General features: G+C 32.3%; 2 protein-coding genes across 2 annotated transcripts in view; both read left to right on the forward strand.

Moving 5' to 3' along the window:
* The first annotated feature begins 1,108 nt into the window (after positions 1 to 1,108).
* On the forward strand, positions 1,109 to 26,850 carry LOC142330410 (aminopeptidase Q-like). Its single transcript, XM_075375640.1, has 6 exons — positions 1,109 to 1,297; positions 5,757 to 6,040; positions 16,029 to 16,184; positions 18,587 to 18,895; positions 23,416 to 23,599; positions 26,677 to 26,850. The coding sequence occupies exons 1-6, from the start codon at positions 1,130 to 1,132 to the stop codon at positions 26,848 to 26,850; spliced, it is 1,275 nt and encodes a 424-aa protein (XP_075231755.1). The 5' UTR covers positions 1,109 to 1,129.
* LOC142330075 (aminopeptidase N-like) overlaps positions 26,753 to 27,096 on the forward strand; it is a 44,179-nt gene continuing 43,835 nt past the window's right edge. The window contains exon 1 of the mRNA XM_075375124.1: positions 26,753 to 26,879. The gene's annotated coding sequence lies outside the window, so the exon portion shown is untranslated. The remainder of the gene's footprint in view (positions 26,880 to 27,096) is intronic.

A 27,096-nucleotide genomic window follows, 5' to 3' on the forward strand; every position in this document is an offset into this window, starting at 1 on the left:
TGAATTTTTATTAAATAACACTAAAAAAAGTCATCTCTGTTCAACAAATATGTAAATATGTGTTTAAATTATTTTCATTAATGCTTTTAATCGTAATCTATTTTGTAATTATATTATATACTTAGTATCTAATAAATTTAATTTAATATTTTTTCATGTGTTTGTTTTAAATAATTAATCAAGACTTTAACAACAGTTTTATAATCTTAATTTTAAATTATAACTTTAACTAACTGTCCAAGTTGTGATCCTTTTCTGATCAAGGTTTTATTATGATTTTCCTTGATCTATGCAAACAAATTCTGGGGCATTCCCTTTTTACATATTATTTTATTATGTAACAGTCATAATAATAAATTTATTTTTGTAGAATAATTTTAATCTTCTTTAAATGACCAGTTGATTATATTTTCAATTCTAGGATACTATCTGTAGTTTTGGCTTACTTGTATTATTATTATTATTATTACTGTCTTTTATGACTACATAGGATCACTTTAGTCAGTCCATTATCCAAGTCTCTTTGATGGGCTTAGAAGTCCTCCCAGTACTTTTTCATATGTTCCTATCATTGTGCCCTTTCTAGTGTTGAAAATGTTCATGTTGTGAGTTTTTTCTTATGAGTGTGAAATGAGTGTTTTCGTTCTTGATTTTCTTGTTTAATTTTTTCTTATCTGTGGTGTTCTGGTCTAAGGCCAATTTCCTTCAGATCCTCTCTTATTTCTTCAATTCATTCTGTATCCTGTCTTGGTGTTTTTGAGTCAAGATTGTACTGTACTAGTTGTTTCAGAAGTCTTAAATCTTGCATTCTCATAATATGTCCAAAGAATCCTAGTCTCCACTTATGTACGGTATCAGTGATGTGTTCTAACTCTTTGTACATGACTTTTTTGGGCAAAATCCATTACTGCCCGTCTTTCTGGTACTTTTTATTGATGCAGGTTCTTCCAATTCAGCTTCTGATTTTCTGCAGTCTGTCTGTCTTTGATTATTCATTCAGGAATAGATACTGTAGTGTCTTATCTCGGCATTTTCGTTAAGTAACAATTGAAATTTACTTTTATAATAACACTTTTAAAATTGGATTTTTTTTCAGATTAGGGAAAATAACAATTTTATGTAAATAATCATGAAATTATTAAATACAGTACTAATTGTGATGGCTTGTTGTGTTAATATAACCGTACAATATAATTATCGTCTTCCTAAAGATGTTAACCCAGAACATTACGAGTTACATATTGTGACTGATCTAGATAATGGACAACCTAATTTTCATGGGAGAGTCAGAATTAAGGTTAGAAATTTCTATTTATTATGTTATTTGCTTTTGGGATGTATTTTATGTGTTTTATTTAACGTATTATTTCAGCAATGTTCTAAATTATAAACTTGAATTATTAATTAACAGGCGTAATGTGAACCTGTGTGTATTAAATAATTTTTCATTGCAGTACTTACTGAAAATTAGTAAATATAAAAAATAATATTTTGACTAATTAATAATTTTACTAAAATTTAATTTTTAATTATGATTATTTTACATTATCAAGTGTTAACTTCCTGTTTTCTTTATCAGGTAGTAGGTAAGTTTGTTTGATTTGTTTAAGATTGTTAAATCTCTTGAGTACATATTAACCAGCTTCATAGAATTGTGTATTTGTAAATGAATATTTGTTTTTATGCAAGTATACACATGTGAATCTAAATTCAGATTGTTAAATTTAAGAATACTGTACAATCTGAATGAAGAATTATATCTACTGCAATACTTCTAATTTTTATTTATTGCTTTGCACTATTAGCCCTATTCATTTAATTAGGAGGTCAATTTAATGTTTGTGGTAAACATTAAAATCTGGTGCTTCAAAAGTCACTAGTAGCAGTTTCTTTCTCTCCAAATAAGATGTTGATTATTCTTTCTTACGTTATTCTTTGTATCCTTTGTAGAGCAGACAGTTCTGTGATAAACAGAAAGAATATCTTGCTTGTTTGATAGAATCTCACGTGTATTTTGTTCTGATCGGGATAGTAATGTGCAGCAGTACACTAGTTTATTTGGCTTGGAGAAGAAAATAGCACTAGTTTATTTGGCTTGGAGAAGAAAATAGGTAGGAAATGACTTCAGTCAATAATGTCTCTCATAGCTGGGAATACTTTTATTCATCAGAATGGGTAAGTCATTTTCAGAAGTGACTGATGTCTTATATCAGATTGACTAGTTGTGGCGATTACATATAGTTAAGAACCAGTCAGTACATTTGAATCAAATTCATAATGTACCATACTGTCCTGACAATAAGACAACTTTAGTTTCAGAAAAAAATATTTATAACTTCTTTCTGTTTTATTATGTAAATTATATGCTGAGTATTTTATAAGCACACATGATATTGTTGTTGTTGTTACAGGATATCTTGTAAGCTTTTGCCTCATCTAATAGTATCTGTTAGTCAAGCCAGATTCATTAATGCAAATAAAAAATTACATGGGATCTAAGATTAAATTCTTTATATGTATGTAAATCTAATTATTCTTGAAAAATATGTTAATTTTTCTTTTTACTTCAATATATGTTTCATGTATTAAGTAATTTACTTCATTAACTCGAGACGTTCTTTATTTTTCTTTCATATCAACATTTACACAGTCAGCTATTTAAATTTTTTTCCTCATTGTGTAAACCTTTAATTATCTTTTTTTATAAGAGATACCAATGCCTTCTTAATGAATCTCCATTTCTGAAATCATGCTGTACAATATTATGAAATTATATTTTATTTAAATGAAGATAATATTATTTAAATATATGGCATAATAATCTAACACAATCTTTTTAAAAACTGTAGAAAGAACTATAGAACAGTGTGACTGGTCTATAGTTTTTGAGTTTATACTTTTTACCCTTTATATAACACAACTGTAATACTGGTTACCTATGTCCTGTATGAGAATTTACCAATGTAAATCCTCATACAGTGGTAAATACTCATACAGAACGTACATACTGATGTCCTCTCTCCCCACCCTTGATTACCCTTCTGTGCAGTAGGTATATTTTTCATCTATGATCCTCATTTGTTTTTTATATTATACTGAATAATTCTAATGATTAAATTCTGATGTTTACGAACTAAATTCGTACTGGACCTAAGTGACCGGTACCGAACCATTTGAATGTAAAATTCACAAATAGTTCTATCAATTATCACAGCTAACATTAGAAGAGGAGAAAACTTACATAATATGGGTGTCCTGTTGCAAGACCCCATTAAGAACTAATAGCAAGAAAATTGCATGCATTAAAAAAATACTACAGCCAAATTGTTAAATTGATTTGGTGAGAATCTGGTCTCTGAAGTGATCTATTAGACAGGTAATCGCATGCTACTTTCATATGGCAGAGGAAAATATTGTATTACAAAAAGGTAACCTTAGATGGTGTGTAATAATCCTAAATCTTCTCCCCGAGTACAAAATTTGTTTTGTACAAATTTGTTTTAAACAGTCCCTGAGTAAAAATTTTTTGATGAATCTAAATTTGTTAATTCCTATTATAAAACTAAATGAACTGTCACTAGTCTATTACTTTTTATGTTTTTGATAATGTAATGGGGAGGGTTTGCTGTATATTTTGATGCCGTTTTGCCTTTTGTCAATTTTTCCCCATTTACTAAAATCTTGGCTACATATAAAATGTAATTGTGCTACTTCAGAACTTATATTTATAATTTTAATTTTATCTTAATCCATAAGTACGAGGTCTGTTCAGAAAATAAACGAACATTTTTAATTACGCGCCAACAGAAATATATAGTGACGTGCGATTAGCAGCATTGTGTTACACATAACCTCCTGTGTAACCACATGTTTATGGATTGTTGATATCTCGTTTAGTTTTCGTGTTATTGTTATTTGAGTGCAACGTGTTTAAGTGTTAGTAGCGACTTTTGTAATGTGCAATTTTCGGGAGCAAAGATATAACGTAAAATTATGCGTGAAACTGGGGAAAACTTTCACAGAAACGTTTCAACTTTTGAAACAAACTTACGTAGATGATGCTTTGCGTCTTGTGCAATGTTACTAATGGTTTTCACGATTTAAAAGTAGTGGTCAGTCAGTTGAAAATGACCCTCGATCAGGAAGACCTTCGATTTCAACTGACAGAGCCAGCCCTAGCATGTATGCCACCATTGGTAAACCCAAAAAATGCCGTCCCCAAGCTTCAGACCTTTAAAATTAAAAAAAAAAAAAAAACAGATTTATAAAAGAATCATGTTTAGAAAAATTACATATAATTGAAATAAGACGATAATACTAATACAAATTTACGGAAAATTGTTTTATTGAAAAACAAGATTTACATTTTTAACGAGCAAACGACAACTAACTTATAAACTCAAACTAGTACCTACTAATTTCAGAGATAATTTAAATATACTTTTAAAACAATAAACAAAACTAGTATAATAGTAATATTATTGTACTAATAAATAGAAAATAATATTATTTTCTAGATTGAAGTAATTGAAATATATTTTTGTGGGTTGTGTTTATTTTTTTTTGCGCTCTAGTTCAGGCGGTTTTGCCGCCGGAGGGAATCGCCTACCCTCTAGGGCCGGCCCCTGCAACTAATGACACCCACATTCAGAAAATCAACGATCTGTTGCGTACAAATCCCCGATTGACCGTCAGAGAGCTTGCAGAAGAAGTTAGTATCTCGACCGGATCATGCCATGACATTTTGACTGAAAAATTGAACACGCATCGAGTTGCAGCAAAGTTTGTTCCTCGTTTGATAACCGAACAGCAGAAAAAACATCGACTGGACGTTTGTCGGCAATTTCTTGAAAAAAACCGTTAACGAAGAAACATTCACGCAAAGGGTCATAATGAGAGACGAAAGCTGGGTTTACGGCTACGTCATTGAGACAAAAGTTCAATCATCACAATGGATTGGCAAACCCCCCCCCCCCCCCCACAAACCACAAGAAAGCACGACAGTCTCGATCCAATGTCAAAGATATGCTCTCTGTTTTGTTTTTTTTTAGATTTTAATGGAGTTGTACATTTTTAATTCTTGTCTCAAAGTGATAGTATTCCGCATACTATCAAGGCGTTTTACCACTATTACGTGAAAAAATCCTTAAAAACAGATAGTTGTGGTGATTTGTCTCAATGGTTGTCACAACTCATGGTGAGTTGTGGCGAGACAACTCATGGCTCCTTCATCATGGTAATGCGCTCGCATACTCAGGTTTATCAATTCTTCAGTTTTGTGTAAAAAATCAAAAGACTGTGCTCTATCAGCTTTCCTACTCGCCAGACCTGGTTCCTTGCAATTTTTTCTTATTTACGAAATTAAAATCAGCGATAAAAGGATGTCTTTTGAGACTATTGATGACATAAAAATAAATTTGACACGGACCTTAGGTCCGTGTCAAATAATAAGGCCCATAAAGGCCATTTCAAATGAAATTACCCAGGACTGCTTCGCGCAGTAGAAATGACCAATGGGAAAAGTGTGTGAATAGGGGAAGAGAGTACTTTGAAGGTAAAATTAATAATAAAGATTAAAAAAATAAGTTCGTTTATTTTCTGAACAGACCTCGTTATATCTGAAATTTTCATTTTAAAAGTGAATTAAAAAATATGTTGCGTTGTATGAATCCATGGGTAACCTTGAACGGGCTTATACTTGAATTCGTCTAACAGTAGCGTAAAATTGCCTAAAAATATTTACAATTTTGTTTTAGGCAAGGATAATACTCTCAACTGACAGAATAATTATGAATTGTAAAAGTTTGACTATTAAAAAAGATGATGTTCATGTTACTAAAGACAACAAAAATGCTGACGAGATCTTTGTATCAGATGTAGAAATTGATTCGTATTTTAATTTTCTAATTATCAAATTCAATGAAACACTTCAGGCTGGACAGGTGTTTTTCATTCAGATACCATTTTCAGCACAGCTGACCAATGAAACTAATGGATATTTTCGAAGAAGTTATATCGATAAAAAAACGGGTCATAGTTCGTGAGTATAATTTTTTTCTTTTACTTTGAACTGAAGTTTACATTAAGACATTTAAGTATAAAAAAAAGATGAAATAATAAAATTACCTATTTTTAAATGACGGTTTGAGAATGTAAACTAAAAAAATCCCTTTCGGCACGCCGGAAGACGGAGATAGATTTCACCGGTGCCAAGTAGGAGATAAAAAAGATTTCCACCTTACAGTTAAGAAAATCTTCAAATTTACTCAATACGACAATGGTTGTATGTGAAAAAAGTTTCACATGTTTAGCATACGAAAAGCCCCATCTTGCAATTCCTGCATCATTTTGGTCATCCCTTGCCGTAAGGGTTGGTCATATCAAAAACTGAGACAAAAGTTTAAGGTGATGTTTAGAGGACTAACGACCACTTTAAACCGATTCGATACTGTGCTTATCAAGGGAGGTATGATTTTTTTTTGTCTTCGAAACCCCATTTTTTCCACCCCCTAGGTCAATGGTTGGTAATATCAAAAACCTTTACTTAGATAAGTTTTAGACCCTTATCCAAAGAATAGTAGGAACTTTAAACGAATTCGATATTTTACTTAATAAGAGAGTTATATCAATAATTTTTTTTTGAAAAAGCCCCTCCATGGTACGATTTTACCCATTAATGAACTCGACCGAGATTTTCGGTCGTTGTATTTTATGTATCAACTTGAAAGTGATTGGCGCAAAATTACGGCAGTTATCGTGTCCAAAAAAAAAATGAAATATATATATATATATATATATATATATAAACATTTGAACTGATGGTGATTTTGGGGTCTGGAGGATATGACATGCGAAGATATGTCGTAATTTTCCGGAAGTCAAATCATGGTACCATTACAATAGGTAGCTTTCATGTGAAATCTACCTAATAAAGCTAAATGACATTTTTATGATTTACATGTGTTAAAAATATTTTATTTTATCCAAGAAAGCAGAAGTGTAAGTTTTGTCAAATATGTGAAATTCATTTTCATTGCAGATTATTTTTTGCTTATCAAATTCATCCTATAAAATATATTTTTTAAAAAGATTAAAGAATCTTTTATGTCTGAACGGAAATGTTCATCCAGTACGGTGCCCTATATAAAAATTGATATTTATGAAATGGATTTGGTGAGGGTAGGCAGTACTCACAAAAATGTAGAATACATAATTCAGTAACTTATTTTGTAACGTGTTAGTTGAGTTAAAGAATTTATTATTGAAATGGTATTGAAAAATGTTCCAAATCTTTTGCTTATGTTTCATATTTGTTTACGGCCAAAACACAATATTAAATTTGTGGGATAGAAACAAGCTTCTGCGTAGAAAATAAAGCTTCCAGGTGGAATTGTCCAGTCGTATAAATTGTAATTGTACTAATAGTGTGATAATTAGTACAGCTCTCTATCACACAGCGCTTCTCTTGGTATTGTGTTTCAAAAATTCGCGATCTTGCAAGGGTGTGCGTTTAAAATCATACTAGAATTGAGAAAGTGAGATTGTATTGTTAAAAGGAATTTCTGTAAACAATTTCTTTTACTGATTAACCAGGATGAAAATTAATGGAGAATACTTATCAATGATGAAACAGATTTTGACTTGCCAGATGTGGTCAAAAAGATAACATTTCACTACTGGGCAGATGAGAATTCTAAATTAAATTAAAGTAATATTACAAAAGTCTTTCAACATTTTTAAAAACTTTCTTTATACTTTATACTTTGCCAAACCAAGTGATCATCCAAGAGCTGTCCCTCAATATACTGCCCACAAATCATCTGTATATATATATATATATATAGATGTGTGATGACGAAATATTGTTAAATTCGAAACCACAAAAACTCGTACAAAGTGTTCGTCTTTTTTTTTATTTCTAATGGTTATCGGATTTGTTATTCGACCCCAAAAACTCCGCATAGCCGTTTGGCAAATTTTGCAATTTTTTACACCCGCACCCTTAATTTACCCTCGTACGGGGGAATGTTTGCTAAAGTAATGATGGAATATTGCATTGTCACCCGACCTTAGTAACTGTGCAAAATTTCATCAAATAGACAATGTAAGGAAGTATGTTAAATTAAGGATTTGAGGACAAACATGAAAAAAAAAAAACATTGTAAGTTCACATTGAAAAGCAAGTAAAAAGATCACTACTCAGCAAGAAAGTAATGGTTGAGTATTATTTCATTTTACATAGTTGTAGGTCTATCGTTTTTTAACATCACAAGCATATTGAAAATGTAGTTAAAATTGGAAATGTAGAGCGTATATCAAAATGCCTTTTTGAAACCCGGGTTCTGTCTTCAAAAAACTGATTGTCATACATTCAGCAGACTGTGTGACTGATGGATTCATAGTTTCAGGAAGATGAGAAATATTTTAAAGGTAAATATTCTTTTACCATTTAAGGACCTTTTTTTCCTGTTTAATCTCCGGAATCACCATAAGGTATTACTGCAGAGGTTGAATGAGGATGATATGTATGAGTATAAATCAAGTGTAGTCTTGTACAGTCTCAGGTCGACGATTTCTGAAATGTGTGAATAATTGAAACCCAACTGCCAAAGAACACCGGTATCCACGATCTAGTATTCAAACCCGTATAAAAGTAACTACTGCCTTTATTAAGATTTGAACCTTAAAACTCTCGACTTCAAAATCAGCTGATTTGCGAAGACGCGTTCATCACTAAACCAACCCGGTGGTTTACCATTTAAGGACCTGGTAAAGACCTACATTACAAGCCTTTTCTTGTAATGTTGAGTTTGAACATGATCTGCTCGTTATCATTCCCCAGATTTAAGAACATGTAACTTTTTCTGAGACTAAACGAAAAGTTTCCACCACAAAGCCTAGAAACACTGATGTACTAAAACTGACGATAATATATGAGATTGCAGCTATTCGTAAAGATATGTTGTAGAAATCATAAAGACTCTTCAGACTAAAGCTGAGCAGTGTTCAGAGATGGTGGCAGATAATTTTAGGATGAGATTTTATAGAAAGAAATTCAATTATGTATTTGTCATAATATTTATACACAGATTGCAGCTATTCGTAAAGATATGTTGTAGAAATCATAAAGACTCTTCAGACTAAAGCTGAGCAGTGTTCAGAGATGGTGGCAGATAATTTTAGGATGAGATTTTATAGAAAGAAATTCAATTATGTATTTGTCATAATATTTATACACATTCAAAAAAATTAAAACAGAACTTTTATTTTTGAAAAAAAGTTGTGATTTATATTTTTTAAATTATCTTTAGATATTTATGAGACTCTAGTACACTTCAATGCTGATTCTTGACATAAAATTATGGTTCGTATAAACAATAAACGTTAGGCGGTTAAGTTGTTTTTGACATAACTTGTGTTAAATATTTGATGGAGTCGAGTACGAGTCGCAGTGAGAGCAAGACGTTTTGCGTTGGGCACTACAAAGACAGTTGCTATACTGTGTTTTTTACTGGTGTTTTGGGGTGTGATTCCTATATGGCTGTTCGTTTTAATTTAACTGAAGTTCGTTATTAGTATTATGAATATAGAGTCTTTTTATTTTTAAAACTTGTCATTTAATGTTGATTAAGAGCCAAAAACTTGTGAAAGTTTTTCTGAGCACATGGCGACACAATTTTTTATGTGTGAACGGATTTTAATAAAATTTGCGTCGTCCATTAGAGAGTATTTCTATATATTGCAGTAAAATTTCATGATTTTAGGTCTGTTTTTAAGAGTAGTTTTTTTGGAGTAATTGGTCGGACCACGTGGTGACCAAAATGATTTTATTTTTTCTTCTTAAAAATGTACGTACAGGCGATTCAAACACAGGTGAATCGTCTTAGTTTTTAGAGAATATTTTAAGACTTTTTTTAATAGTAGTTTAAAAATTAACGTTCTGAGACGATTTATTTTTCTTGTATACTGGACAGATTTTTGTATTTTGAGAGTTTTAGTAGATGTACATTGATAATGAGTAGTATTAAATATTAATATGTTTTTCCATTTTTTCTGCTACTATACAGGTTAGTGTTTAATTATATTTTTTTACGAAATAGAAAAGGTAGATATAGAAGAGGTAATTAATGAGTTGGAGGGTTAGGTCCTGAAGCAAAGGGAACTCATAAAAACCAACACGAAAAAAGAAATTAAAGAATGCGCCCGTCGGATGGAGGAATGCATGAAATCCTTGAGTCAATCGGCAGCATCTGGCTAAGCGGTGACAGCACTTTAATCAGGACGGATGTTGAAGTCGCTACGCAGACTCCTTCGCAGGTACCGACGAGATATTAAAAGCCCTTCGGGAAGGAGTAGAACTAAACCGATTGGCCGAGCTGACAATGAAGAGGTGGCCTCAGAAATGTTTCAAGCATACCAAATAATTGAGAATCGGTATCCACAGTTGAAAATGTAAGCGTGGCAGTCGTCTACGACTTAACCGAAGGACCCACCACTCTAATTAGAAAGTCGATAAAAGGTCATTATGGGTGAAGCGACTTTCCCAGGAGGGCAAGCTCAGAACAGGGCCAATTGTAGTAGAGTCCCTTAACACCCGAGTCTTGGATGGTGACTCTCTGGGCATAGAAAGATGTTCATTGTATATAATGACGATTAACTCCAGCGAAGGAGATGATCAAGTGATGTAGACCCTAATAAATGCTTTGGGAAAGATTATAAAACAGGGAATAAATTTGCGTTTGGGGCTAGTATCAATAAGATAGCTCAGTCTTCGAAGCATAATAGAGTAGTTTGGATGGAAAACTTCCCGGAACTTTGAAGCATGTATTAACAATGAGGATATTGTAAAGCAGAAGAAAAATAAGCCAGCAAAGAAGCAAACCAACGGGTGAGCCCTCTACTACAGTAGTTGTGCGCGCAGAATAGAGTTCTTATGCCAATCTCCTAAGCAAATAAATACCGAGATGAGATGTATTGATGAAGTCATGTCCTCAAGGAAAGGCACGGGAGAAAATCTTCATATTAGGATTAAGACTGGAAACAACCGGACGGAAACTATGAGACTATAAAAGAGAAATTAAAAGGAGTCGACGTCGTTGTAGAAAGAAGACAAGAAAGGCTGGTAAATCTCACAATCAAGGATTTGGGTGAGTTAACCACTCAGGAAGAAGTTCATGGTGTCTTAAACAAGGATGCAGGCAATGGAATTGTCAAGGTTATCTTCATAACATCTGTCTATGGCAATTCCAAGCAGACCATTGTGACAACGACGGCGAGGCACGCAGCCTTCCTGATCGAGAAGGGAAGATAAAAACTTGATTGGGTTTCCTGCAACGTGGCTAAGAAAATATCGCAGGATCGGTGCTATAAGTACTGGTAGACAGGACATCGTGCAACGCGTTGCATCGGGTCTAACATAAGCAATCACTGTTTCAACTGCGAAACGGCCGGGCATAAGTGGAGCCAATGTCCAACGGGCGCGAAATGTGTGACATGTTGTAAGGAGAGCCGGAGGTCAGGAAGTCATAAATGCCCTAAATGGAGATTGTCCCGATCAACCTCAACAGGAACATGGCCGCGCACGACTTACTTTGGGCGACGGTTACTCGGAAGAAGATTGATCTAATAATGAGCGAACCCAGATGTTATTAAAGATCTTCGGGTGACTGACAATAATTGTGACACCGGTATTTGTGTGTCCTGAAGAAGGCTCACAATGAAGGGTCGGGCTGCGGCCCTGAATATATGTTGATGGATGTGGCCGGCTGTTGTTGAGTTTGAGGCGAAAGTGAAGGGTATGCTTGAAATCACGCTTTAGTTTGGTGGGCCCTTCACATTCACGGGCGACTTCTACGCGATATGTGTGGAATGGGGATGTTCACAGACCAGAAAGGTGCTCTTAGCCGAGTCGGCGGCATCAACAGGACTAGCATGTGTGTATTAGGAGGGCGTACCTACCTTTGGTAGTGGCAACAATTCCTCATTGCTTGACCTCAGGTTTATTAGTAAGAGGCAGGTGGATAATATAGCATAAATTCTGAATATAGCATAAAACTGAATCTGAGGAGGGTTCATAAGAAGAAAATTGAGGAAGCAAAAAGAATCAGGTAGACTGAACTATGCGAATAGATCAGTGATGATCCTTGGAGCAATGGTTATAAAATCTTGAGAAAGAGGTATGGACGGACACCATCTGCTTCATCGCTGACGTTTGTCGATGATACCTAGAACCCTTTCTCCCGTTGGTGAAGACTTGACCAGAGACGAAATTGCGGCGTACGAGATTTTCCAATTCACTCTGGATGAATTTAGACTGGCCTGCGAGAAGTTTAGGTCAAAGAAAGGGCCGGGGCTGGATGGGATCCCGGCTGAAGTGATTAAGTTGTCGTAGATGTGACACCTCTTAATGTTCGGTGCGCCTTAACCGTGCATTGACACAAGAGTAGGTACCGCAAATATGGAAGTGCGTCAGGTTCGTCTTGTTGAAGAAACCTGAGGAGGACGACCCATCAGACTGTAGGCCTCTTTGTCTCCTCAAGGCTTATGGAAAATTGTTCGAGGCCAGGATATTAAAAGATAAATAAAAAAAAGGGTTCTGAGGAGACTGCAGGAGGAGATGTTGGTTATCAGAGCTACAGTACGGGATCCGGCCTGGGAGATCCACTGTGGATGCACTGACCAAAGTCACCACTATGGTAGAGGAGGCGGCCCGTGGCACTAGGCACACAAGGACAACACCTGTGATTGTGTTCCTGGATTCTAAGAACGCCTTCAACAGCGTAAAACGGCCAGCTATTCTGCAGGAATTGAAGTGATCCTGGCTGCCTCGTAAACTTGTGGCCAAAACCAACAGGCCGGTCGAAATTGCGAGGACATTGTGGAAGACAAGGGGTTAATGTTGGCTGTCGATAAAACGAAGGTTCTTATTCCTGCTGGCAAAAGTAGGTTCTCCCATATAACTGTTCGAGAGTGCGATACAGATATACACCCAGTGGTCACAGTTAAGTACCTAGAAGTACGGCTGGACAGTAGTATGAAATTTACGACCATGTTTTCAAAACTTTGGAGAAGGCAGAAAAGATAACAATGGCGCTCTCTAAGCTCATGCAGAACGTGGGGGTACCAAGGTCATTTAGGAGGAGGCACTTGGCAAGAGTAATTGAGTCAGTGGTTGCATACGTAGCTCCAGTTTGGCAAGGAGCACTGAACGTCTCGCGAAACAAAAGAACTTTAAATAGAACTCAAAAGAGGATGGCGTTATGAGTTGCCTCAGCCTATATAGAAGTGCCCAGTGAGATGGTCTTCATGGTTGCAGGCTATCTCTGATGGATCGAAAAATACATGAGCGAGTAGAAAGATGGGTGGGCACCCAAAGAAGCAAGGCTGGGGGATACAATGCTGGAAAGGTGGCAAAACAGAAGGGCTGAAGCTACTGTGGCCACTGGACATACGGGTTCATCCCAGATGTACGTAGTTGGATCTGTTGGGGTATGAAGATATCAATTTTAGGCTCACCCAGCTGCTGACAGGCCATGGAGTGTTCAATGCCTACCTGACAAGCAGGAAAAGAAGAGAAGATGCTGGGTGTGTATATTGTGGCTTGGAGGATACAGTCTCACACACCTTCTTCAAGTGCAACAGGTGGGTAGAGGACAGACAGCGGTCACTGAGAGGTTGGCTGCTGACAATTTGGTTAATGTACTTCTTTGCTTAGAAAACTAGAACACTGTTACAGAATTGGGTAGGCCAATATGACAGCAGACGATGATTAATGAGAGAGAGGAAGAAAAAGATGGTAGAATATAAAATGTTCGAGAATGTGCAATTTTTTATTTTCTTTATAAATCTTCTTTTTTTCCTTTATAAAATTTTTCTTTTTTTATATTATAAAAATGTCTTGTTTGTAACAGAGAGGAATTATAAGAAAAAAAACGAGAGGCCTTGTAGCTTTGACTGCTACTGAGCTGAATGGGGAGAGGGCAGCCAGGGCAAAGAGGCAGTTGGAGGCCCTTATGGGTCATCACTGCTGCTGATATGTCCAGGACTCTTCAACCCACCCAAGGAGTCCCGCAAATGTACAGCATGCTCTGAGTATTGTCAGAAGGCAGGTATCAGGGCATATTATATAAGGCATAGGAGTTTTAGTCGGCGAGAGCCTGCCACTTTTCGTCTGTACAGGCAGACTCCAATGCTAACATTATAACTTAATAGAAGACATGGTCATAATAATTATTTACAATTTAAAAATAATTTCTTGTGCAATTCTGAGAAAGAAGCCAACTTTTCAGTTCCAATGGCCTCACTATTTCGCAGTCATAAATGCACCAAATTTCAGAGTTACAATGTATTACATTCGTTCGACTAAATACATTGGATTTTGTATAATTTTTTTTCACAAGATATAAACAAAACATAAATTTAGGAAAAAACTAAGAGGTACAAATTTTTTTTAAATTTAATATTGAAATATATTTTCTGTTTATAAGAAAATGAATGCTTAATAAAAATTAAATTAATTCTAAATTAATGAATTTTTATAAGAATAATTTGATAAAATAAATAAAAAAAAGAATAGACCCAAGCATCAAATTTAAACTCGCTCACCAGTGTGACTCCTGCATAAGCACCCTTAAAAAATACATTAAAGTCAAATGTTGTCAACATAACCTCAATTTCAGGTTATGTTTGTTGTTACCCTTAAATTAAGTGTAGCTGAAGAACGACTCAATCAATCTTCTTTGTAACTGCTACTTTAATGTTCTGTACAACCTGCATAATTAAAACTGACCTGTCAGGCATATTTCTAATCTAACACCAAAATTGTGTCGCAAAATTTTTATCTAACTTCTGAGTAACACTTTACGCTGGTGCTTCCTTTCAAATTTCTCCCTGAATTTTCATCACTACACGACATTAGATTTCATCTTTTATAAATAAGCTTCCATCATGAATACATATTCTTCAACAGTTAAATCACATTTTAACAAACAACACACAATTTATGCAACCTTGTTCAAAAGTCAATTCTCGATACAGACTGGCATTACTCAAATGTGCAGGTAATAAACAGTCTTCCCCAGTCCAGCTCCAGTTGTACCAACATCTTTCACATTTACCCATCTTGCACCAATATGTGCATTTTAACAAAAATATGCATTTAGTATAAAGCTATGAGTAATGGAGTCTCTCCTTTAAGTTGTTCATTCTATTTAAGGAAATTACATTTTAAGTGAATGATATTTTTGTTCTCCTCATATCTCAGAACGTAAAGAAAGTTCAATTTCTACCCCCAATCATAATGTGTGACTGAAAGTAATGTTGTACTTTCTTTAAAAAGTCAGTAAATAAATAGTGATATTGTTGAAATCACGTGACATTTATTTTAATTTTTATGTTAAATTTACAGTATGAAACCTGAAGATACAGAGAATACGAAATATGTTCTCCCTAATTAAATATTCCTTGTCCAGGATTAGAATCCAGAAACTTATAAGTGAAGATACAAACACCCTGCTACAATTGATATTTTAATTCAATGGGTAGTTAGTTATATTATTCTACTTGATGGATATTAAAATTAAATTAAAACTAATTGAATAATTTTTATTTATCTTTCTCAGAAACTAATGTGGTATTTATTTATAATTTTTGTTATAGAACTAGGTTATTTGGACTCGTATCATGCCAAGCACATTGATTTTCGATAGTACTTTCAAAAAGTACCTTGCAATTAAAATTTATTAGTTAAATGTAACTTTTAAAAGTTATTGAATGTTGCATTCTTAATCATTCTGATGGAATTCTTTTTCATTTTTATTATTTCATCTAATATAAATAAATAATGATTACTAGGCCACAAGCAACAAGATAAGATCTTTTAAGCAAGTTAAGAGGAATATTTAGCTTAGTGATCTATACATCATGGGGCTCCAGATACTAACCATAGTTAATTATGTTTAATCTAAAATAATATTGATTTGCTAATTTAAAGTTTATGATTGTATTAATTCAAGTTCTTTTTTTTTTAGATCATTTGCTGTGACTCGGTTTCATGCGTCTTTTGCCAGAAAAGCATTTCCTTGTTTTGATGAACCTAACTTCAAATCAGTTTTTAGCATAAATCTTGGTCATAGAGAAAAATTGAAATCTTTGAGTAATATGCCATCTGTTAAGATATTACCCATGTAAGTATTCCAATATTTACATTCGATGAAATAAATGAATAATGGAATATTTAAATAAAAAGATAATAATGGAATAAGTATTTAATGAAATAACCTAAATCACATATGAAAACAATTGACAATTTTGTCTTAACAGCAATATTTTGAGAAGTGTTAATTTTATCTGATTTTATTGAGTGAATTAATAAAAAACAAATATTTATCAAATTAAATTTACTATTGTTTACTATTATAAATATTCAGTTATTTAATAATGTCAAGAGTAATTTCTTAAATGCAATATATTTGCCAATATTTGGAGGTGCTTTAATTTCATCAATAGAGCAGTAGTGACATGCGGGGCACAAGTTGGGGAATACAGAAATACAACTGGAAAAATTCCAGTATTCTGTACTGAGAATTAGATTTTAAATTATACACTGAATTATCTAGTATACCTTGAGAATGGGGTTAGCTTGAATTAACTGTATGTTTTGAAATTATATTTTGATTATGTTTAAACGTCGTTTTTTTTTTTTTTTTTTTTTTGGTTAACTGGCATTTCTCCCGCCACCACCCCATTCGGTCGCCCTAGAGCATATGACCAAATGTCTGTGCCAAAAACAGCTACTGTGCCTCAAAAACAGTTGAGCAACCAATGATCTAATAGCTCCTAGTGAGCTTACCTAATAGCATGAGCAGACTAAGTGAGGTGCCACATACCACCTGTTTACGTGTCCCAACCGCTCACTTGTCATACAATAAAACTAAACTGGGGAGGCGCACCCCTTGTTATTATATTAAAAAGACAGTAATTTCCTGTCACTGTCCTGTTATGTTAATCTTTTAACAAGATTGTGACAGAGGATGGTCTTTTTATGGAAAAATTTGAACATATGAAAATTTTTAACAAAATTCATGAAGAAAATTCAGGAACATATGATTTAACAAAACAGCTGTTAAAGAGGGTGAGTTCAAACAGTATTTGAATGTTGAAAACTGGTTTATTTTAGTTATTTATATAAGAAGTGCAATACAATATAAAAGCCTCTAATTGATAATGATTTAAATTTTTTACTTTTATTTTCATCCATGTTCAATGAGACTTGTCCCCTTCAAAGTGGGCTGCTTCTGATGTAATACACTTACCTCAGTGATGTTTCTATCTTTAGAAGCACTTTTTAAAATCATTTTTAGTGAGCATCTAAATCCTCTTGTCGCATTTCTTTTGATATCTTCTCTTATTTTCAAAGCTCTTTCTTTTTAAGCAATTAAAAGTAGGATAGATCTAGAAATCACAGGGAGTAATGTCCGGTGATTCAGAAGCCTGATCCTGTGTTTTGCCAAGAATCTGGATAAGTTGTGATGCATTGGGTAGAGTGTTGTCATGATGAAATTTCCAACTGATAATTTTCCCAAAACTGTGGTCCTTGTATTGAACAGCCTCGCTTAGCCCATGAAGAACAGTTATTTGGTATTCTCTATTGACAGTTTGTCCTTGAAGAGCATACTTGCGATCAACCAAGCTTTGATAATCAAAAAAGATTGTCAGCATGACTTTCATGCTGTCATGAAGATTGTAGTGACTGGAAATGTAGTTGTATAAAAATCAAATCATGAGACTCCAAAGTTAATTTTCTAAAATAATAATAGAATCTAAATCAAATAAGAAAGAAAATGAATCTGAAAAAATTTAATGTTGTATCTGTAGTTTATTTTACAGCCTGAGGTATGCTCTTTTTTGCCCAATTTTGTAGTAAAACTGCAGAATTTTCAACTCAACATTGTCTGCAGGATAGTGAAAATTTTTGTAATAGTATTGTGTGATTGAATAAATAGAAAAAAATATGTTAAATTAGATAACTTTGTATTAATGGAAAAACTATATTTCAATGTTGATAATGCAGAAAATGTTTAAGTAAACAGAAATAGTTGATTGAAGATCACTGTCAAGATCAGTTGTATGATCAAGATGTGTCGAGATCAAATTTTAAACTGTTAAAAATAATAGATTTCCTCACAAAAAAGATATTTATTAAGTAATCTGGCTTATTTACATAAATGCTTTTATGCTCTTCAACATATATTTTAATCAAAAGATCTTCCAAAATAAAAAAGAATTAGGATTTATAAAATTAAAACCAGTTGTTTCATAAAGATCCAAAGTGCAAACACTGGCTGCCAGGAATGTGAATATTCTGTAGAGATGTGATGCAATGTAGAAATCTAATATTCTGCAATTAGATACAGAAGTGGTTGCTTTATTTATAAACTTTAAATTTTATTATTAAAAAAACTATGTTTATATTTTAACTTTTGCACTGCTGATTTATGTTGTATTTAGTTTTAATATAAATTGTATTATAATAATAAACAATAAAATTATATGGTAGTAAGATCTAGTATTGTCTGGATTTTTGCAGGAAAAATAAAAAAGGTTGGGTGTGGAATAAATTTATGGACACTCAACAAATTCCTGTACATATTCTTAATTTCATAGTTTTTGATTTAGAATGTGTCTGTGGGAAGTTAAGGCGTAATATCTCATTTTGTTTGTGGGCAAGAAAGGATAATCTAAAAAAATTTAAAACTGCTAAAGAGCTCAGCCCAGAAATATTTGGATATGTCGAAGATTACTTTGGTGTTAATTATCCACTTACAAAATATGACATGATTGCTCTTCCAAAATTGGATTTTGATTGTGTGGAAGGTCTTGGTATTTCTATTTTGAGGTAAGTTACATCCTTTTTAATCAGATTATAAATTATTAATATTATACCAATATTACCATAAACGTCTAAACATATTCTGAACATTAACATTTTTAACACTTTTTGATGAAATTAAATTAGAAAGCAGTGAATGTAAAATGATAAAATTTTACCTTTATTTTAAAGTTACCTTCAGCCGGTATTAAAATTATTTGAAATAGTTGTTTTTAATGTAAGCTAATATTTATTTTGTATTTCTCCTAATGCCTACACCTACCTAATCAAGTAATCAAGTAATTTTACATTTTTAAAGCCACTTTTTTTTTTTTTTTAATTTAAGCTTTCTTTATATATATATATATATATTTTTTTTTTATTTCTCTTAATAAATAAATAGTCATACACTATTTTATTTACTTTTAGCCATTACTAAGAAATTTTTTTGTAGTTATTTGTCATGTAATAGTTTTATGTCATTCTCCAGCATTCTCTGAAGTAATTCCCAGACTGGTTCTGGAGGCTAAACAGAAAAAAGAAAGGCCCTTCTATTGCGTGATGATATTTTAACCTCAGCATTATTGGCTTCATCCTACATTCTCAGTTTATCTGTTTTAAAAATTTCAATATACATGTTTTTTTCTGCAGTTTTGTCTTATAACACTCTCTAAATTTTTCACTAAGTTAATTAAACATTGATTTCATACACCCCTTAACAATCTAGTTTGTTTAGCGTAATTAAACTATGTTTGGACGGCCATATTCAAACTATTATTTTGGCATCAGGATCTGGCATAAATTTCTTTCCTCATCTGTTCTTGCTCTTCGTATCGTATTTTATCACCCAACCCCATCTATTTTTCATATTCTCTTGTATGATTCATATTCATTTTACAGGCTTCTGTTGTTTTCTTTTCTGATTTTCCTATTGCCCATTATCCATTGATGCACTATACTTCATGCAAATATTTTCAAAAATTTCTTTCACAGTTGTAGATCCATACAGTTGTGACAAAAACATACTTCATTTTTGGATAAAGATTGTCCATTTGCTTGTGCCAGTCTTCTTCTGTTGTCTATCTAACTTCATTCATCCATTGTAATTTTACTAATTAACAACATTCTTTTACTTATGTCAGGTTACATTTCCCTTGTTAATATGTAATTCTTTATTGTTCACCATTTTACTTAATTTCATAACCTTTGTTTCTCTCTTTATATTCATTTTTTTCCTAGCAGTGAATCTATGGCATTCATAATTTTGTTTCTGTCAAACTACAATGTCAGTATATCTTAATATTTTTATCCTTTCTTCTCGGATAGTTACTATATTTTCAAATATATATGCTTCTTCCTTAATTAAAAGCACCAGTGAGAGACACTATCCCTTATTCAACTTTGAATCAGAGCTTACCTTTTTTCATTTCCTACTTTTATCATTCTTACAGGACTCTTGTCTTAAGTATTGGCCTAAGCCTTTTTCCCTATTCTTCAGTCTAAATTTTATAACATTAATGGACATTTTATAACAAACCTAAATGGCATTTCTCTTCACTCTGCTTGAAAGATATATCCAACCCATAACATTTCATGTGTTTAACAAAAAGTTAATTAATTTTGCAATGTTTATTTTGAGTTTAGATTTTATTAGTTAGTCGTGACATTTAATTCTCCATTTTTGTTTTATGTTGTCACTTGCAGAGTCTTTAGGCAGTTTGTACCCAAACATTTATTGTATTGTGTTGTGTGTTTTAAACCAAAAATCCACCTTACAATTCTTTTCTTCCATGTTATGAACATGTAACAATATATAGAAGAAATATATTGTTTATATCGTTAAAGTCTTACAAAAAAAAAATTAATGGAAACTTTTTAAATGCTGTTTGATTTTAAAACCATCATTACTGTTTAATGATTAAATTTTCAAGATTTGTAATACAATTATCCCATATTCTTTTTTTTATTTTAAAAAATTTATTTATAACTAGCATACCCGGTAATGATTTGCTATTTGCTATTTGCTATTTGATAAAATATTAACAAAATGAACATTACGGAACTTCAAAAATTTAACCTTTTCCTTTCCCCCTTTCCCCCTTCCCTTCTACCTTTTCCATTTTCCCCCATTTTCCGTTGGTGTTTTCATATTTATATTTTTCCCTTTCCCCACTTTCCCCTTTCATCAGGGGGTATTTCCCTCTTCATCCCCTTTTATTTTTTCCTTACTTCCCCTTTTCCCCTTTTTTTCTCCTTTACCCTTTCTGTTTCCTTTTCCCATTTTTCATTTTCACTGCTTTCCTCTTTCCTTTTCTTTTTGCCTTTTTAGATTTTCCCCTTTCTGTTTTTTCCCTCTTTCCCTTTTTCAATTTTTTCCCTTTCTCCCATTTTTCTCATGTGCAAATCGATCCAGTAGTTTTTTAGGATATACCGGACACACATACTGCAAACGTTGAAATGAAATTGTAAAATATTTAGTATAGCGTGAGTTGCTTTTACACCAAACAGATAGTGTTGTTTTTCAAAAAAGCATGTTTTACCTGTCACAAGTGTGCTATCTATATAATAGTAGGTATATAAAAATATGGGCCATATTCAAATGCAACATTGTGTCAAAATTTCAAAGTAATCAGTGAAGAATTTTCGAAGATTTAAGATTTTGAACAAACTAACATTTATATTTTTATTTATATAGATATGCTTCCAAACTTCATAATGTAATAAAGATTATATTAGATATTTTTATGATAAAGTTTAAGCACTGCTATAAAGTCTAGAGATTATATATTCTTACTATAAAGACACAGATAAAATATTTCTATCTAAAAAAAATTAAAGAAATGACAGCATTTATTTTGACTAGTTTACGACCTAAAACCTTCCTAATTTTTATTTTTTTCATATTTAATTTGTTTTATATATTTTTACATCTTTTTGTAGATCATAATAAAAAAAAACCTTTATTTGTGTTTGTAAAATATTTATTCAAGTGTTTTATAACATTAAAATATTTATATTCAACATATGCGTAGTATACAAATATTCTTCAGCTGCTGTTTAGAGTTGAACAGGTTTGAACATGTTCATGAATTACTTACTATTCATTTAATTCGGTTATTAAATTCAAATATTGTTTCCAATTAAACTCAGATATTCAAAAATAAACTAAAACCTGTTGAAAAGTTTAATAAGAATTTTCCGATTAAACATTCTTATTACTATCATTATTTCTTTTCTCTCTATTATTAATTCATTTCTAACAAAATTATTATCTCTAACTTCTACTTATGCTACATAAGCTAATATAATTTATTTATCTCTTTTTTTTATGGTTTTATGGCATATTTTTTTCCAGTTATTAAAAAGCTAGTTTTTCACCATTGTGGGGACTTGCACTTGATATACATAATTGATATACATATATTTTATGCAGTTTAGTAAACCTTACGTTATGTGTTTGAACCAACTTGATAGTTTACACCGTTATTGTATAATGATTATTACAAAATTTTAATTTTAGCAGTTATTTTGAAATGATCCTGATGGCCGATTATAGCTATTCATATACCTTTATAATCCTCTAACGTTGCTCCATCTGAATCAAAATTCAAGACAAAAAGTGTTCACACATAAACAAACATATTGAATTCAATAACAAGCTATCCATTCATTGATAATTATTTATAATGTTTACGTTAAAGAACTTGTTTGCTGTAAACCATTGTGACAATAAAGAATTATTTACTTCAAACCAGGGTTATTGTGGCTGCATGTTCTTTGTCATCATGCGCTATGCAGAGGATGTGTTCCAAAGTAAATCAAAATGTTATTGTTAGCATTGGCTCATCATTTGAACCTCCTCAGAAAATAGTAAAAATGAGTTGTGAAATTAAATGACTTTATTAAAGATATTGTTTGGTATTCTGTTCAGTTATATGACTGGGTGGAGAATCCTATGATACAAATATTAAAGTGGTTTGAGAGATAAAATATACAATATAGCATAAAGAAGATTATCGTGAGGAGATGAACAACCAAGTATTTAGGAGGGGCTTATAAATCTGCTGCACAACTTGAAAGAGGGCTGTATAATTGTCATGATTGAACCAAAGTTAACATTCTGTGCTTTTGGAGAAGGTTCCAAAGAGAAATACCAAAGAAAAATAAATTTCACCTTCTTTCAATATGATAAATATAATCAATACAAAAGGAACTATATTAGAAAATTTGTGTCAAGGTTAAGTAGTATTCATTCATTTGATTATTGCCTTCATTTTTGTTCAGTTGAAATCAGTATGATGTGCAATACTAGAGTAATAATAAAAATAAATAATTAAAAAAAAAAAAAAAAAAAAAAAACAATTTGTTGGGATAACAAAAATGTCTTGTAGACTCATTTTTAAATCATAAGAATTTTTACTCAGATTTGGAATATCTACCACATATCTTTAATAATAATTATATCAATATGTATAACATTACATTAGAATATGTGATAACATTACATTATACTGCCATTTACTTATTTGTTTCTTTTTTTTTTATAGCGAGGAACTAATATTAAAAGAGGGTGATTTAGCAATTGATGTTTCTGTTATAGTAGCACGTGAGTTTATCAGTCAGTGGTTTGGAGGTTTAATTACTTTTAAATGGTGGTCAGATTTATGGGTTCATGAAGGGTTTTTAGGTTATTTTAGTAACGTAGTTGCTGCTAATGTAAGTAAATTATATGTGTTAATTTTAAATTTAAGTAAATAAATTTTCAAAGATTTGTTTGATTATTTTCCTGTTAACTGGTAAATATAATTTTTTAAAAATTCTTAATACCATTTTTGTAACAATTTAATGTATGAGGTCTGTTCAGAAAATAACCGAAAATTTTTAATTACATGCCAACGGAGATATTTAGTGATGTGTGATTGGCAGATTGTGTTCCCCATAACCTTCTCTGTAATGACATATTCTTGGATTGCTGATATCTCATTTAGTTTTCGTGTTATTGTTATTTGAGTGCAACATATTTAAGTATTAGTAGCGATTTTTGTAATATATAATTTTCAGGAGCAATGATCACAACATAAAAGTTTGTGTGAAACTGGAGAAAACTTTCACAGAAACATTTCAACTTTTGAAACAAGCTTACAGAGATGATGCTTTGGGTCATACACAATGTTATGAATGATTTTCATGATTTAAAAGTGGTTATCGGTCAGTTGAAGATGACCCTCGACCAGGAAAGCAGACCCTCGACCAGGAAGACTTCAACTGATAACACCCACGTTCAGAAAATCAATGATCTGATGCATGCAAAAAGAAAACTCACAAAGAGACCAGGGTTGTGGCGAGACAACTTATGGTTCCTTCACCACGACAATGTGTCTGCACACTCAGCTTTGTCAATTCATCAGTTTTGTGTCAAAAATTAGATGACTGTCCTCCCTCAGTTTCCCTACTCACGAGACCTGGCTCCTTGCGATTTTTTCTTATTTCCAAAATTAAAATGTTATGAAAGGACACCATTTAGGGACTATCGCTGACATTAAAGCAAATTCATCAGACCTTAAAGGCCATTTCATTTGAAACTATCCAAGACTGCTTCACAAAGTGGAAACATCGCTGGGAAAAGTGTGTGAATAGGGAAGGGAAGTGGGAAGTACTTTGAAGGAAACAAGGACCAAAATCTGTAAAATTAATAATAAAGATTAAAAAATTACGGTTCGGTTTTTCTGAACAGACCTTGTTCGTGTAAATGAAAAGAAATTAACTTATTATACCAAGCAACAGAAAAGTGCATCAGACAAGTCATATAACTGATCACGTGTGTGCACAATGTGTGTGTGTTTTTGAACATATATATATAATATGTTATTATTTACATATAACAGGGTCTGTAAAAAATAATATGGGGTTTAAAGCTATTTAACATCTCTTCACTTTGATTTACCCAAAATGAGTCTCAAATAAGTAACTCTTACAGTTTTTCCTGTAGGTGTTCAATGTGAGCACTTTTCATCAAGCAGCACATATCTAATTGATCAGAGAGTTTGTTCCTTACTTTAACCAGTTTGAAAAAATGGAAGCAACAGCTGTTTCAATCCTTTACCTTAAATCAGGAAAAACTATGGAGAGAATAAACTGAAACTGTCTGATTTTCAAGTTGGCCCCTTGTGTTGAAAATAAAGCTATTTGACAAAAATTGTCATCATTATAAATTAATTTGATTATTTAAAACAGTCAGCACCACTTGAAACTTCTGAAACTTCTTCCACTTGAAACTGTGTGCTATGATAAGATTTTTATTTTGTGAAGGTGTAAAACCAGCTGTAGTTCACTCGCCAATTTTATAAAAAGATATAGTAAAAACTGTATTAGTCATGTAAATTTTAAAACTGGATTGGACAGTTTAAATCTGATAGAATAGGTGTCACCGATTTTCATCATTGTGGAAGACAGACATTGTGATTTTCAGACATTGTGGAAGGAAGTTTTGACTGACACTTCTCAAAATTGTGTTAATGATTTTATTTGCAAGGACAGACATACGAAAAAGTAGGAAATTCCTGAAATTTTTTATGTGAGTTGGCACTGTCAATTCTAATAACCATGATAAGCTGAGTTTGTGTGAAATACGTTCATGGTGGGTGAAATGAAGGTTTAATCCAGACAGATATATATTCCACTTTAAAGGATTGCTCCTCTTCATTTTTGGTGATAAAAAAGTGGGCTACTGAATTTAAACGTAGCTGTACTTCCAGTCAAGATTGTAAATGCTCAGGATGCCCAAAACCGTGACAAAATCATCGCTAAAATCTACAATGCCACATTAAATGGTCGCTATGTGAAGGTGCTTGAGCTTACTTAAATCGCAAACTTAACAGTTTCTGCTGACTTTTCTTTGACATTTTATAACAGTAGATGAAACATGGATTCACCATTACATACCAAAGACCAAGCAGTGGTTGAAAGGAGATGAAATTATGCCAAAGAAAGAGAAAATGGTTTCATCTGAGGAAACGTTATGGCTATGCCTTTTTTGAATTCTCATGGCGTGATGCCCATAGAGTATCTGGAAAAAGACAGGACCATTCACTGAGGAGTATTACACTTCACTACCAAACTAAGGGTGCTATTCAGGGACAATATCCATGTCTGTACAAAAAAAAGTGCTCTTTCACCACAAAATTAAATTTAGAAATCTAATAAATTATAGATTTTCATTTATCACAGATGTGTGAGACTACAAACAAGTCTCAATTTGTTGTGAAAATCTCCATAATCTACGGTTTGAAGTGCTGGTGATTTGGTTCCTAACAATTACTTCTTCTCAGACCTGAAGAAGTGGCTTGTTGAACAAAGATTCATTTCAAATAAGGAAGTCAAAGCTGAGAAAGAGCATATTTTGCAGAGTTGGACAAATTGAATCTTGAATTACACTAAAGGTAATAAAATGTTGGAAAGGCATAACTCTAAATGTATTAAATTACTAACTGACTACATTGAAAATGGAAAAAATATTTCTGGAAAATCTTGTTTCTTTGTCAGGCTGAGAACTTTCCAAATAGCTCTTATAAAATTTTAGGCATTCTTTCAAGACACATAAATCACTATGAAAATGGCATTAGCTGTTAGTGTAACTCCAGAAGAACAAATGCTCTATAATATTAAGAATGAGTCATTACTAAATCCTTGTTATTAACATTGACTATAGCTTAAACTTTGTTTAAATCAATTTATTAGTGTATTCTTTGAATCATGTTATTTATCTGTGCATTTTTTGAAGGAAATTATATTTATTTCTTGTATTGCAGGTAACTAAAAGACCATATATTCAAAAATTAACATTTTTTGAACAGCTTTCTTCTGGAATGAAACATGATAACATCATTACAATGAATCCATTAGTAGAGCTAGTTGAGTCAGATAATATTACAGATATTTCTAAAGCAAACAGTTTGGTTGAATCATCATATAATAGAGGTTAGAAAAATCACCAGTTTTAATATATTTAATGGTAATCGTTATTTATTATGATTATTTTTCTGAAGTTGTAATTTTATATTGCATTTTAAGCATTCTTCAATTTTAAGTTATAGGTAGCTGCATGTTTTTTTACTTCCTTGTACGAAGTGCAAGTAAGTATTGTAATCGCAAAAAATTTCAGTTTTCAGAATTCAACAGAAATATCCATTTTGACCATCCCTGAATTCATTTTCACTATTTCAGCATGA

This window comes from Lycorma delicatula, chromosome 9 (assembly GCF_047948215.1).
Source record: "Lycorma delicatula isolate Av1 chromosome 9, ASM4794821v1, whole genome shotgun sequence".
Classification (NCBI taxonomy): Eukaryota; Metazoa; Arthropoda; class Insecta; order Hemiptera; family Fulgoridae; genus Lycorma; species Lycorma delicatula.

Excerpts from the sequence above, each read along its gene's own strand:
- LOC142330410 (XM_075375640.1), top strand. The coding sequence starts at position 1,130 with ATGAAATTATTAAATACAGTACTAATTGTGATGGCTTGTTGTGTTAAT. Across the intron at positions 1,298-5,756 it reads ATGGGAGAGTCAGAATTAAG|GCAAGGATAATACTCTCAAC; the intron begins GTTAGAAATTTC and ends ATTTTGTTTTAG. Across the intron at positions 6,041-16,028 it reads AAAAAAACGGGTCATAGTTC|ATCATTTGCTGTGACTCGGT; the intron begins GTGAGTATAATT and ends TTTTTTTTTTAG.